Source organism: Xyrauchen texanus, chromosome 31 (genome assembly GCF_025860055.1).
Source record: "Xyrauchen texanus isolate HMW12.3.18 chromosome 31, RBS_HiC_50CHRs, whole genome shotgun sequence".
NCBI lineage: Eukaryota > Metazoa > Chordata > Actinopteri > Cypriniformes > Catostomidae > Xyrauchen > Xyrauchen texanus.
In genome coordinates, this window is record NC_068306.1 from 19,003,152 (window position 1) to 19,018,840 (window position 15,689).

The following is a 15,689-nucleotide window of genomic DNA, read 5'->3' on the forward strand; positions in this document are numbered from 1 at the left end:
AGCGCATGTTGCCATATTGTCTGATGATATGCGCCCCTGCCATTCGGGTGTTTGTGTTTTGTGAGAGCATTTGGCTTTGTTGTGTTTTTGTTTTGCCTCATTTTGTAGTAAAATCATAGTAACCACAAAACTAAAACATGGTTACTATATTAACACCATATTACTGTAGTAATCTATGGCTTCCATCAAAAAAAAAAAAAAAAAACATGGTGACTGCAATATTACTATAGTAAAACCATGGTTAATTTTACCCAGATTAAACCTTTCTCAAAACTCCCAAACCATCACTTTGAACAAATCACTTCAAGAAAATCAACCTTTATGGTAATTTTCATTAATTATTATTAGTAGTAAGGAAATATATAAAGTGGAAAAACTAGTGCAAAGAGGGATTCGAACCCGGGTTGTCCATTCGAGAAAAACACATTAATACCATCTTTACTCACTACTAGGGGTGGTAAAAAGCATCGATGTGCATTGATCTATCAAAGAAATTTTGATACATTGATTATGACATTTAAGAATCGATTATCATTACATATTATTAAACAATGTGTTTATGATTTCACCCTGCAAACCTATATAAGATAAAATAAATGGATGAATGGATGGATGGATGGATAGATTTATAGCTTGTATCTCCATAAAATGTGTAATTTTTCCAGTAAAGTGTTTAACAACGCATAGAACTTTGCTTAAATACATGTGACTGGTGGGCAGACATTAGTTAATTAATTAATTATCTTTATAGTGAATGCAACTGAAAGGGAGCGATTTCCGACTGTTAAGGGAACTAACCTGTTGATTACAGTCACCTGTGATTAGTCAATAACATGCGGCAGCCGCGAAAAGATAAAACATTTTTCACTTTTATTCATGCAGCGTGTGCATGAAAATGCAATTGAATTCTCATGAACAGGTTTGACAAGTGGAGGTGTCTCCATTTAGCAGCCTTGAGCATCTTTCTCCATCCCAAAATGAATAGTGAACTCAGGGTTACAACATCCTGTAACACCCCTACTCACTACGCCATTGAGTGCAAGTAGCCATGCTGTGTGGCAGGTGTTATTTAGACCTAGTGCAAATAATTACTCATATACAAAATATTCTGAAAAATGTATGGACTTCTTGCAATTATTATTCCTGCAACAACTTAATGACAATTAGACAATGGTGCATAATGGACTGCAGCAGAACAGCAAGATGGATATCAAATGTGTAGGAAAATTAGACAATATAGGGAGAGGAAGAGACTAAAAAGAAAGAGAGTTAGGGGAAAGCCTACCTTCCATTGTTGCATCCCACCCCCCACACACGGATGTTGATTATGGGTTGGCAATGGATGAGGCTGTGGTCCACAGGGTCCATTAAGCTGAGAGTGTCCTTCTTGAGTACCATCATCATATCCTGACCCTGAACACACACACACACACACACACACACACACACACACACACACACACACACACAAATATATGCATGCTTTGAGTGCGTAACATAACCCTCAGCCAGGCTAACTGCAGCAACCAGACACCATGTGTTTAAAAGGGGCCTTTAGCCCATGCAACACGGGGGTTTTTACCCCAAATAATATCCTTTCACTCAGCACAGTATATAGCAGCATTGCCTGGTCTATCTCACAATCACTTGTGCTATTAAAGGCTTTCAACTCTACTGCCATTATGCCTGGTTTATTTAATTCAGTGGACCTCCAAGGACATTGGATGACCCCGGCTGAGCACATCTCATCTACTCTGAGTCATGTCTAGAAGCCCAGGCTATTCTCACCTCTCCCCAGGCACCCACTGCATCCCGGCCCTCTGCTTTACTGTGAGAGAGCTGCTGAATGCAGTTGTTCACTGCTAGACTGCTCTTGCCAGGGGTCAGTTCCTCTTCCGGAATCTCCACCCAGCCCAGCGAGCGCACAGCAAAACACTGAAAGAGAGATAAAGAGATTGTCCAAGCACTACTGACACCCTAGAATCTTATTATTCTGGACAACATCCATTACAGTAATTTACTGGGAGGATTAATTATATTGACATGCCTCCCATTGTAAATATATATATATATATATATATATATATATATATATATATATATATATATATATGAGGCATTATACTGAAAAATATTAGAATAACTACAAATGAGTAAAGTCTGGAAATCTGGAAAATATTTAATCTGAATTCAGTTAACAGAATGTTCAACCCAATGTTAGAGCATTGTTAGATGTATAAACCATGAAGAATAATATTTTCAATTAAAATTTCATTCTGAAAAGTCACATACATACAGGAAAATGCCTTAAAACGGATCTATTGAAAAACAGTGGCATTAAGCATATTTAATTAATCTTGATTAGTTCATATTTAATTAATAGTAATTAATAATTGTATTAATCTCTTAATTGATCAAGAAAATAATTCTGCTGATGCCCTAATCGGGCCCCTTTTTCGAAAAACCTTAGAAAGATGTCTTTTTCCACAAATGGCATAGAGTTCACTTTTTACAGGAACAACACCCCTGGTTCAACTTGAAAGTGTCTTGCTCAAGGTCACAATGGTGATAACTCATGGCTCACTGCTTGCGGGAATCGAACCAGCACCCTTTTACTTACTGGCTCTGAAATGCTTTGAACAGACCATTATGTATCGGATCGTTTTCAACAGGTTCAATAAAGATGTGCCTTTATATTGCATCTCTTGCTTTTTTAGAGGTCATTATGAACACACACATCCATACACATACGCACACACACTCATATATAAACATGCCCTGATCGATGCTCCACTACAAATCTGTCATTTTAATCCGACCAGGATGCACTCTGCATTTGTTTTATTTGTTCTTTATTTGTGGGATATGGTGACTTATTGCACAGAATACAGTGATAAATTGAACAACAATTGAATGGAATTAGAGCAACACACAGCAGCACTGTACCTTGGAGTCGGGGTCCATGTTGGCAAAAAAATACTCTTCCTGCCAGAAGGCCCTGTGGCACAGCAAGACATCACCTCATTATGCATATGACTCATCATGGAAACACACAATTAAATACTGTGCTCATTTCAGAAGGAAAAATAGGAGTACAAATTAAGTTCACAGATGCTGAACATTTGGTAATTTTTAGATCTACTGAAATCAATACGTTTACATGCACTTTAAAAGTTCAATTTAAATAGGAAAAAACAATAATTTGTCTTTTTAAAATGTACAAATGTAAATGCTGCTATAGTCTGACTGAAATACTGTATTACCAGTCCGATTTTAACAAAGTCTGAATAACAGACCTAGAAAATGCAATTGTAGTTTGTCCTGTAAACACAGCATAGTTAATCATTATTGACCCTCAGATGTTGCACTGTCATAGTATATGTGCCCTTCAAGTACAGTCAAAAACATCGCAATTATGAGATCCATGCACATGAATGACCCAGCAAAGTAATATTTACCAGTGGAAAACTATGAATTCTTGATGATACCCACATGAAAGATAGCGGGAAACAATTGAAAGTTAATGACTTTGCTAAATAATTTCAATTTCAGTGCTGTATTTTAACAATGTAAATACAAAGACTTACCATTTACAGTTTGCTTTAAATTTAAAAGCTAATTGTTGAGATTTCTCCAAAAACACTTTGGTGAAAAATCTGAGAAGCAAAAGATAGTTCAACCTCCTCAACAACTCCTTTTGTGATTATCGTTTACGGGTGAATTTCCCTTGAAATTTTTTTTCAATTTGCTCTCCATTTAAATCACTGTTATGTAGGACAATCAAGTAAGAAAATAAAGATAGTGTGATTTTTCTGTATGGGTTTTTATAAATAGGAAAGAGGAAATGCAAATACTTTGTGACATTGAATCACATGCAATAAAATGTAAACAAGCCCCAATTTATTTTTATTTTGCTTGAGTGCATAAACTGTGCTATTTAAAATCTTAATGTGACAGAGCCTAAAAGTACTCGCGTTCTTGTTATGCTGCCTCAGGGTGCTGACAAATAAGTGAGGGTAATAACATTCCTTGCAGCTGTCAACATTCTCCAAACAATTTAGAGTCAGTGACAAACCTGACATTTATTAAAGGCATGTTCAATCCAGTCCAGCCTTTTTAATGAATGTACATACATTAACAGCATCAGTATTTCATCCTTCACAGACAAAGACTGTGTTTAGCACTACAAAGTCTGAAGAGACTCCTCTCAGTGAATACCCCAGGTGGTGTCTTGCTTATGGTCAAGCATTAATGTGACCGGGACCTCATGACCTGATATCAGAATGTTTGGAGCTTAGCCAAAGGCAAAATGGCCTGCTTTATTGTCTGTTCCCAATATTGTAGTTTTAGAGGCCACACTTGACTGGCTGTCTGAAGCATGGCCTCTTTTGTCATTTTCACTGGCAGCCAGTGGAGAAGACATCTGTTCACAGGAAAGCCAGGTGGGTTATAATCTAGGCTGTAACCATGTCTTGAACATCGGGTGGGACCAAACCATTTAGGGGGTGGAGGGTCATGGGTGTTGAGGTAAATTTGTAAAATGGCATGACTGTGCCAGCTGGCTAGCAAAAATAAAATGCACAAACTTATTTACTGCCCTCAAGTTTTCCCTCATTGCTTTGTCTCCCAATCTTTTCTTCAAGAATCCTAAAGCTGCTCTTTTCCATTCAAAAAGAGTTCATATTGACCACTCCTGTCAAGGTCCAAAGAGAAAATAAATAATTATAAAAATACCATAAAAGTAGTCCATACAACATAAAACTGTTGAGTGGCCCCAGAAAGCTTGGAATATGTTATGATCAGAATCAGAATTGTCAGGAACTCTGGGGTGACGCAAGGTCAAGGGAACTGAGCTCGGGGCAAATGGGGAATGTGGACCCAGTTGCAGAAATGAGAGCACAGTCAGGGAATACACTAAATGTCTTTTAATTAGTCCAGAAGGTAATTCCAAAACAATCCATAAAGTAATTCCAAACTGTCTTGGATGAGGCCGATGACAGTGGTGTCATCTGCAAATTTCGGGAGCTTGACAGAGGGGTCCTTGGTGGTGCAGTCATTGGTGTAGAGGTAGATTTGCCTTTCCTCTTTCCTACAAGAGTAGTGGGGAGAGCAAACATTCCTGGGGGACGGCAGCGCTGATTGAAAAGGTGCTGGAAGTGAATTTCCATTGTCACATAAGATGCTGCCTGTCTGTCAGAAAGCTGGTAATCCACTGACAGATAGACGTGGGAACAGAGAGTTGGTTTAACTTAGTCCGGAGAATAGCTGGGATGATGGTGTTGAAAGCCAAATGGCTACGGTTCTCCATGTCCTCCAACTTCTCTCAGACATGCTACAGATCCATCTTGGTCACTAGCAGATTAGCAGATCTCTCTCCGGTGACTCCAGATTATCGATCCATTTCTATACATCCCCCACTCTTGTGACCACATCAGTAAATTTTGCCTCCATGGCCGTGATCAATCGACGTATTACAGCAAGATCCTCCAAGTCAGCAACGACCTTCGTCAGCATTGCCAACATGTTCAAAATCTCTCACCGAATTTCCCTCATCTCTCCGACCAAATGCTGTTTTTCATCAGACGGAAGTAACATTTCAACCTGACAAATGTGCTGCCACTAGATTTAGCACGTTAGCCAACTTCAGTTCAACACTTGTATCTCAAATAATGTACATATTCACACAGCATGGGGTGATGGTAAAGCATTCAACTCACACATGCACTGTGCTGTCTTCAATGAAGTTCCACTAGTTCCCACGTTAAACCTAGTCTAATAGAATGAGCATACCTATAATACAATTTTTCAGACATTTACGTGCCACTTCCTAAAATTTGCAGCAGTTTCCTGGTGAAATGAACTCTAGAGGTGCTACAACAACTGTGCATTTTATTCAAATCATGACTACAATGGCTGATTATGACTTTATAAACACTTATTTTTTAAAGTATTACCCACATACTGCTATGTTATGATATTGAAACACTTTATCTCTAACTCATAGTTTGTAAAACTATACGTAATGCTTGTATTACAGAACCTCCTACATTTATACAATTATTACAATGGGATTAGCTTCGGTGATAGCTCACCTCATAGAGAGTTGGAATTTGGACTCTGAAGACTGCGGTTTGAGCCCAGCCAGGGACTTTGTTCACCACTCATTTGTCTTTTGGGACACTATTGCTTAGGTTTAGGCTAAAGTGTTAGGTTAGGGAAGTATGTTTTACTCATTAAAACATCCTTCTAAAATTCACTTTATGAACCTTGTATAATTACAACATAATTTAACTTGTTTTTGGTGCCCCCCACTGTACATTTCTTTGCAAAACTCCAGCCAAAAGTGCAATACACCATGTAATTTCTGTTTGCTATAATGTTGCCATGGTCATGTAAATTTAATGAGATCAGGCTGCCCACACTCACCTTTAATTATGTTATGTATACCCTGTCTTGTTCCACTGTTGCCCTTTTGTTTATCATTTTTGTCACTTTTGTACTCCATTAGTTTTCACTTTTGTCCCTTTTGTAGCTCCACAGTCTTGTTTTCCCTCACGTTCACTGTTCATTGTTTTCACCTGCCCTTGTTAATTTGCCTTGGTTTCCGTTAATCACCTTGTCATCTAGTTTGTGTTCTGTTTGTTCATTGGCCCCTTTGTCCCAGATTCTTGTATTTAAACCCTGTCTGTTTGTTCAGTCTCTGTCAGTCGTTATTTGAATGTGTGAATGTGTGAATGTGTGAATGTGTGAATGTGTGAATGTGTGAATGTGTGAATGTGTGAATGTGTGAATGTGTGAATGTGTGAATGTGTGAATGTGTGAATGTGTGAATGTGTGAATGTGTGAATGTGTGAATGTTCCTCCCAAGCCTGTGTTCCCATGTTTCTAGTTCCTGTGTTTTCTAGTTTTATGTTTGTTTCCCCATCGTGGGTGTTCCTTTGTGTTTGTTTAATAAATAAAGATATTTGCATTTGGATCCTCAACCTTCGTCTGCCTTCTCCTACTTCCACAACCGTTACAGAACGACTGACCTAACAATGGATCCAGCGGTTCAGCGAGCTAACTACCACCTTCTCTGCCTAAAGCAAGAAGACCGCCCTATAGAAGACCACATCCGCGACTTCCTGAACCTGGCAAAGATCTCAGACTTCCCGGACTCAGCCTTGGTGGTCTTCTTCAGAGACAATTTAAACGCTTCACTGAAGGAGCGGTTGCCACAGGCAACGCACGGCTGGACTCTCCGCGACTTCCTGGAGGCAACGTTGCTGGTCTGCGGCTCACTGTTCACCGTGGGCATCGTTGAGGAGGACCCTACCTCTCCACCCATGGCGGTGACTCTCCATTTGTCCCTAGCGCTTCCTGTCACGCCAGCCCCTCCGGTCAGAGAGCAAACCCCCACGCCTGTCGCTGTCAACGAGCCAGCACGGCCAACTTCGTCCGCTCGAAGGAGGAGGAGAAGACAGGCGTCCGCCTTCCGGCCCACGCCTGCCCCGGTCTGCGAGCCAGAGCCCACGCCTGCCCCGGTCAGCGAGCCAGAGCCCACGCCTGCCCCGGTCAGCGAGCCAGAGCCCACGCCTGCCCCGGTCAGCGAGCCAGAGCCCTCGTCAGCCACGGTCAGCGAGCCAGAGCCCTCGTCAGCCACGGTCAGCGAGCCCAAGCCAGCACATACCACGGTCACCCAGCCAGTGCCTGTCGCCTCAGAGGTCCCTGAGCCAGCGCCTGTCGCCTCAGAGGTCCCTGAGCCAGCGCCTGTCGCCTCAGAGGTCCCTGAGCCAGCGCCTGTCGCCTCAGAGGTCCCTGAGCCGGCGCCTGTCGCCTCAGAGGTCCCTGAGCCGGCGCCTGTAGCCTCGACCGTCCCTGAGCCGGCGCCTGTAGCCTCGACCGTCCTTGAGCCGGCACCCCTCCAAGAGCCAGCACCCCTCGAGCCTCCCAGGGCTCCTCCTTCCGAGCTTTCCAGAGCTCTGCCTTCCGAGCTTCCTGAGCTTTCCAGAGCTCTGCCTTCCGAGCTTTCCAGAGCTCTGCCTCCCGAGCTTTCCAGAGCTCTGCCTCCCGAGCTTTCCAGAGCTCTGCCTCCCGAGCTTTCCAGAGCTCCGCCTCCCGAGCTTTCCAGAGCTCCGCCTCCCGAGCTTTCCAGAGCTCCGCCTCCCGAGCTTTCCAGAGCTCCGCCTCCCGAGCCTTCCAAGCTTTCCAGAGCTTCGCATTCCGAGCTTTCAAGAGCTCCGCCTACCGAGTCTTCCAGGGCTCCTCCCGAGCTTCCCAGAGCTCCACCTCCCGAGCTTCCCAGAGCTCCACCTCCCGAGCTTCCCAGAGCTCCACCTCCCGAGCTTCCCAGAGCTCCACCTCCCGAGCTTTCCAGAGCTCCACCTTCCGAGCCTCCCGAGCTTTCCAGGGCTCCGCCTTCCGAGCTTCCCAGAGCTCCGCCTTCCGAGCTTCCCAGAGCTCCGCCTTCCGAGCTTCCCAGAGCTCCGCCTTCCGAGCTTCCCAGAGCTCCGCCACCCGAGTCTTCCAGGACTCCGCCTCTCAAGTCTCCTGGGCTTTCTGGACCTCCTCCTCCCGAGCCTCCTAGGGCTCCGCCTCTCAAGCCTCTCGGGCCTCCCAGAGCTCCGCCTCTCAAGTCTCTCGAGCCTCTCGAGCCTCCCAGGGCTCCGCCTCTCGAGCCCCTCGAGCCTCCCAGGGCTCCGCCCCTCGAGCCTCCTACGGCTCCACCTCCCGGGCCTCCTACGGCTCCGCCTCTCAGGCCACCCGAGCCTCCACCTCCCGGGCCTCCTACGGCTCTGCCTCCTACGGCTCTGCCTCCCGAGCCTCCTACGACTCTGCCCCCAGAGACTCCAGAACCTTCCAGGTCCTCGCCCCTAAAGCCTCCTACGGCACCACCGCCCTCAGCTCTGCCTCCTGAGCCTTCCTCAGTTCCATCTCCTGAGCCTCCTTCGGCTCCGCCTCCGGAGCCTTCCAGGCCTCCGCCTCTAGAGCCTCCCACGGCGCCACCTCCATTGGCTCCACCTCCTGAGCCTTCCAGGCCTCCACCTCTAGAGCCTCCCATGGCGCCACCCCCATTGGCTCCACCTCCTGAGCCTTCCGGGCCTCCGCCTCTAGAGCCTCCTACGGCGCCACCTTCCTCGGATCCGCCTCCTGGGCCTCCCTCGGCTCCGCCTCCTAAGCCCCCCACGGTCCTGCCTACGCCTCCTTCGGCGCCGCCTCCCAAGTCTTCTACGGCTCCGCCTCCGAAGTCCTCCTTGGCTCCGCCTCACGTGGCTCCGCCGGTCCCTATCCTGCGGCCACCACCCAGGTCCCCCAAGCCTACCCACATCCCGTGGTCAACTCCCAGGCCTCCTGAACCTGTCCCTGCCCTGTGGCCAGCTCCCAGGCCTCCTGAACCTATCCTTGCCCTGAGGTCAGCTCCCAGACCTCCTGAACCTGTCCCTGCCCTGTGGCCAGCTCCCAGGCCTCCTGAACCTATCCTTGCCTTATGGCCAGCCCCCGGGCCATCTAAACCTGTCCCTTTGTGCTCCCGTGGACTGCCTAATTGCCCGTTGTGCCCCCATGGACTGTCTCATCTCCCTTTGTGCCCCCGTGGACTGTCTCATTTCCCCTCGTGGCCCCCCCTTGGACTTCCTGCCTGCCCTCTGTGCCCCTTGGACTGCCTCCTTGCTCTTGTGCCCCCCCTGGTCTGCCCCCGGTGCCATCATTTTGTTCTTTGTGGGTTTTTTTGTCTTTGTTTTTTAGGATCGTCTGGAAGCCGATCCTTTTGGGGGGGGGGGGGCTCTGTTATGTATACCCTGTCTTGTTCCACTGTTGCCCTTTTGTTTACCATTTTTGTCACCTTTGTACTCCCTTAGTTTTCACTTTTGTCCCTTTTGTAGCTCCACAGTCTTGTTTTCCCTCGTGTTCACTGTTCATTGTTTTCACCTGCCCTTGTTAATTTGCCTTTGGTTTCTGTTAATCACCTTGTCATCTAGTTTGTGGTCTGTTTGTTCATTGGCCCCTTTGTCCCAGATTCTTGTATTTAAACCCTGTCTGTTTGTTCAGTCTCTGTCAGTAGTTATTTGATTGTTTGAATGTGGTTGGATGTTCCTCCCAAGCCTGTGTTTCTAGTTCCTGTGTTTCTAGTTCCTGTGTTTCTAGTTCCTGTGTTTCTAGTTCCTGTGTTTTCTAGTTTTATGTTTGTTTCCCCATCGTGGGTGTTCCTTTGTGTTTGTTTAATAAATAAAGATAACTGCATTTGGATCCTCAACCTTCGTCTGCCTTCTCCTACTTCCACAACCGTTACAAATTACAACTGTTTTTTTCAGGCCAGATTCGCAGCCAGATAACCCCAACTGTGCCCAAAGTGTCCAACTTTCTAAACTCTGTTATTTCAGTTGAAGAAATACATTATCTGTGTACTCGCAGTATGTATCTTTTCTTTGCATTTTCTGTGTAAAATAGCACAAAAGTGTGCAGTTTGGGATGCAGCTAAAGTCTCTCACATCACTCTACAGTTTCTTCTCACATTTCTCAAAATGTCTTATTCATTTATTTATTTGGTAAGTACCCATGTAATTTGCTGGATAATGTACAGTCACTGTGCTATTGTTGCAAAATAAACCCCTGTAGGATGATACAACACACTGATTACCCTATCAGGATTTATTTAGCAATAATGATTGGCTGACTGACTATTAGTATTATCCAGACTCTGAAATACGGTTGTTCGCACAAATATTGTGTTCCTCAATTAGGCCACGTACTTAAATCAACATTCTTGGTTGGTCCTGAAACAACATTCCAATCAAACAACTGCTTGTTTTGAGCCACTTTGAAAGGAATTGTATTATGCACACTGACATATTAGATTGATAACAAGCCTCTAATCCATATTTATATAAACCATCCCTTTAAGCTTCATGCAGTATGGTTCAGAAGTTGTTCAATGTCTAGGTTTATAGAAATATCTGTGGCTTGTATTCAGCTGTACAGTGCAGATGTGATTCCCTCACCTTTCACTCAGAGAGGGCTGTGTGTTTTCAGTCAATCTGCTTCTTGATTCACGTCTGCCATCTGCAACAGTCTGAGGAAACCAAGAGTGGAGATGTGATGTTTAACATAAAACACACACACACACACAACAGAGTATCTCACCTTGATCTGGCTGGCGGTGATGCCATTAATGGTGTTTTGCTCCTCCTCTGCACTGTATGAGGGATGCTGCCACTGTGTGGTGCCCGTGGGCACGTGCCAATAATAGGTGCCAGTGCTGTCACGTATAGTGCGCCATCCTGGAGGAAGATCTGAGTCCAGCTCCAGACTCTGATCATTCCAGATGTTATCTGTAAAGACATTTGAAGAACCATCCGTAACTGTATATTGATACGTTATGATATGTTGTGAAATGTCGCACTTATCTCCACTATTCATAAAGTCTGTGATGCTCATACTGTGTTGCCTATGGATTTAATAATGGATTAAAGGTGAAGTGTGTAACTGCATTAATGTTAGCATGTGAAAATACTGTCTTCTATCCCAGCTTAACATTGATAGACAAATATGTAAGCTAATAGTAGGTTGATTCCCTGAAAATTGTAACACTGTGACTCTGTGGTGCTTTTAAATCTTTGCTTGGTTTTTTGAGTATTCTAACCAGCCCAACATAGTGTTAAGTTGTTTTTCCAGAGGAACATGCCGATGGTTCGGGAAACCTGTTTGAATATAGTCATTATTTTTGCAATTCAATTTGGTGACGCTAGTGGTGCAGACATTACACACTTCATCTTTAATCTGTAACTTGATTAATATGTAGTTAATATATAACATGTGTTCCCCTGATTTTACATACATTTATTCATGAGATGCTAACTTGAGGGCAGTTCACACTAATCCTGTCTTGTTTTCACTAACCCTCTTGTTTTGCCATACTAAAATTCCCACCCAGAACCAGCAGTGTCACTCAAACACACACACACACACACACACTTACACACACTCAGTGAGGCATATACACCCTGATGTCACTGGGCTCATATGTGCTCATGAGAGACAGAGACAGCTCTTCTCTTCCCTCCATCAAAGACATTTACAAAAAAAATTGCATCCGCAAAGCAACCAGCATTGTGGATGACTCCACACACCCCTCACACAAACTCTTCACCCTCCTGCCATCTGGCAAGAGGTACCGAAGCATTCGGGCCCTCACGGCCAGACTGTGTAACAGCTTCTTCCCCCAAGCCATCAGACTCCTCAATACTCAGAGACTGGACTGACACACACACACACACACACACACACACGTGTCCTGAGTTGCACTTTAATTACTGTCACTTTATAACTGTCTGCTACCTCAATAACTGCTATAGAACACCATTTCATAGTATGTTATGTTTACATTTTTAGAAACTGTCATCTTTTTGCACTACTGTGTACTGGTCGGCGCTGCACTGTCTCTCACTGTGCCTATTGTCCTGTTCATTTTTACTAATTTATTGTACTGTCCCGTAATTTTTGCACACGTTTGCACGTGCACTTTATATACTGTAGGTATGTTATTTAGTCTGTGTAGTCTCATGTGGTTCTGTGTTTGTCCTATGTTGTTTTTATGTAGCACCATGGTCCTGGAGGAACGTTGTCTCGTTTCACTGTGTACTGTACTAACTGTATATGGTTGAAGAACAATAAAAACCACTTGACTTGACTTGACATCCTCATCTGGCCACACGAGTCATGACATCCATCCCAAACTGAGGTAAAAACTTAAAGCAAACAAACTGAGACAAACTGCTGATTTCATTTCCATTATCTCTATCTCGCACAAACAGACATTTTCATATGTTAGAGAGAAAGAAAGAGAGAGAGAGAGATCAGATCATTCAAAAACATTACATTATTGTGTTAGATGTGTAAAGAATTGATAGGACAATACAAAAAGTGGCTTTACAAGTCAATATATTGTTTGCTTAATTTGTATGTCTTTAAACATATGCATAACATTGGACTACAGACCACAGCATTCCATTTTGCAATTGAGTTTGTCAATCTGTAGACATGGGATGTACTCACAGGTCACATTCTAGTGTTTCGTCTGTGCACACACGTCAGATGGATGCTTTAGATGCGTATCACAGTGGTTGCATCGCATTTCACTGATATTCAATAAATGGTGCTTTTTTTATGATGCTGTGTTAAGATAAATGTAGTTTTCAAATAGGGCTGTGAATCGCTTAAAAAAAACATAACTAATCAATTGCAAAGTTTTCTGTGATTAAATGGGATTAATCATGGTACATTAAAATAAATATTGAAATATATTCATACATATATTAACTTTATACTTTGTCTCAAAAACTTGCTAGAAATTGGTTGGTCAACATTTATTTAAATTATTTAAATAAATTTATGCGGACAGGGTAACATAATTAGACACATTTTTCAATTATAAATCTTTAATGCAAGTATGTTTGTACATGCCATAAAACCAGGGGACATTCTTTAATTCAAATTTGGGCTTCGCATTTTCCAGTAGACTTTTTTCATAATAGGATCAAAAGAGTACATTACCAATGGATGTGGAGTTGAGTTGAGCGTGTAGCTCCTGGAAATATATATATGCCAATTTTAGCCACAGGAAGTAAGGAGAAAATAAGATCAAAGGAGCATTTTACCCTGCAGAGCCTTTTGCCCCGATGTGCCCTATTACCACACAGTATGTAAACAATGAATAGATAAATAAATGACTTACTTATCAGAAATGATATCCTCTGCTGTATCAAGTCGCTATTTAAAATGCAACCGTTCATCATCAGAGTTGCGCTCTTCATCACGTCACCATAAAACTTGATGCCATTTTATTTTACAATTGATGGGGCCATTTATCATATGTGAATAGCTCATCTCAGGTAATTATAGTATGAATAGCATGCTCTGCTAATTGGTGTGTCAGGAATAGTGCTTATGTAGACCCTTTACAGTTTCAAATGATGCCTTCCTCTTATCTGTATGACCATAAATGACAGAGTATTTTAAGTTGTTGCCATTGTTATAAGAAAAAAATCCAAGTGAACGTGCCAGTGCCTCCATCAACTCCAGAGAGTTAAACATTAAAAAAACATATCTCGAGAACCCTGCATTCTGTTGTCTTTGAACAGCTGTCGGTTTGTTGCAAGGAGATCTAAAACATTTTGCTGCCTGAACAACTGCGCATTATCTAAACAGCTGCAATTGCGCTGACGGACCCCTGTTGGTATTTCAAGCTTGAATTGCTCCCCTGTTAGTTAGGTAAATTCCTTATCACTGAAGTTATCATGAGGCATTATTATTTATAGAATTTTATATAAAAGAAACATGACCTGTCATACAATCTGACTTGATTTTCTTGGCTAAACTTGAACTGTGAGGATAAAGTAGTATTCAGTATATGAATAATTTGAAGACATTTTCCCTCACATTTGCTTAAATGTCAACTGTTAATATTCGTTAAGGTATGACATCTCCGGTTTGCATGGTGTCTTGATGAAGTACAGACAAAAGCAGTAGGCTAATGGCAGTGCAGCACGCAGGAAGGAGCAGCTGGGTCTTCTAAATTATATGTAATCTCTAGCCTGAGAGAATAATTTGACACAATGCATCTGGAGAGCCCTTCTCACTCTCACAAATAACACAATGTAGGAGGCTTGAGGGGATATTTGGGGAATAAGCAACAGTATATCTCAACTTGCATGTGTGTGTACATGTTTAAACTGCATTGTGGGGACCAGTTGTACGTGCGTGTGTGTGGTAGTGAACACAAGAACTGGGTCAGTAGTGACAAGATTGTCTGGGCATGGGTACAACAGAGTTGTCTCTGACACACAGCGAGGCAGAGAGAGTTTTCAAGTCCCTCTCCCTTCAAAAACATAAAATAATCAAATTGTTAATTTGATGAGGATGAGCCTGAAAAGGACTGTAAAAACCAGCATACATTGACTAGTCAAACAACACACTGCAAAGGAATACCTATACACCGTATTCAGCTCTGTCCACATAGCCAGCTCAGATATGAACTAATTTTGAGCAAAAACCAAATGAGGCAGATCTAAATAGGTTTAAGTTGCATATAAAATTTGGTCTCATTATTATTTATAGGAAGTTGTACATGAAGTGTAGTTCTAGCACAAATCCATTTCATTACTTTTGGATAAAGACACAGAAATGTACAATATCAATGAATGGACAGACACATAAATTTAATTCTATTATGCATTTTTAAACACTTTTTGGAATAGTTCAACCCTCTATTAGACCACACACTTTTATTTTATTCTTTTTGTCCTTTAATGTCACCATTAAAGACTGCAAAATAATTTGTAAAACTTCCATCCACATTTCGTTTCAAATTAAATCTTCCATTAAAAACGCTGTTACCTGTGGTGTACTATTGCAAAAGTTGCAAAAATTCCAGTTATGGCCAGTCCTTAGAAAGAGGACATAGGATTTATAAATATTTGTATATTTCTAAAGTTATACATAAATAAATACATACATTGTAGATCCTGTCCAAATGTTGATTTTGTACTAGGGCTGTCGATTTAATGCATTCATTCAGTGCAATTAATTTTATTAAAAATAACATGTTTAAAAAATTATGAAATTAATCGTTATTACGCAAGATGTGTTATAAGTATTAAACAATATTTAACTTGACACAGAGACCTAAAAATGTATGTTTATGATGCAACTCACCC

General features: G+C 42.6%; 1 protein-coding gene across 1 annotated transcript in view; it reads right to left on the reverse strand.

Moving 5' to 3' along the window:
* Window positions 1-15,689, reverse strand: part of LOC127624752 (amyloid-beta A4 precursor protein-binding family B member 3-like) — a 32,566-nt gene that overhangs the window by 8,305 nt on the left and 8,572 nt on the right. Inside the window, exons 2-6 of the mRNA XM_052099616.1 lie at window positions 11,119-11,306; window positions 10,977-11,047; window positions 2,947-2,998; window positions 1,789-1,935; window positions 1,286-1,413 (exon numbers count right to left, since the gene is read on the reverse strand). Of these exons, the coding sequence (XP_051955576.1) occupies window positions 1,286-1,413; window positions 1,789-1,935; window positions 2,947-2,998; window positions 10,977-11,047; window positions 11,119-11,306 (586 nt within the window). The remainder of the gene's footprint in view (window positions 1-1,285; window positions 1,414-1,788; window positions 1,936-2,946; window positions 2,999-10,976; window positions 11,048-11,118; window positions 11,307-15,689) is intronic.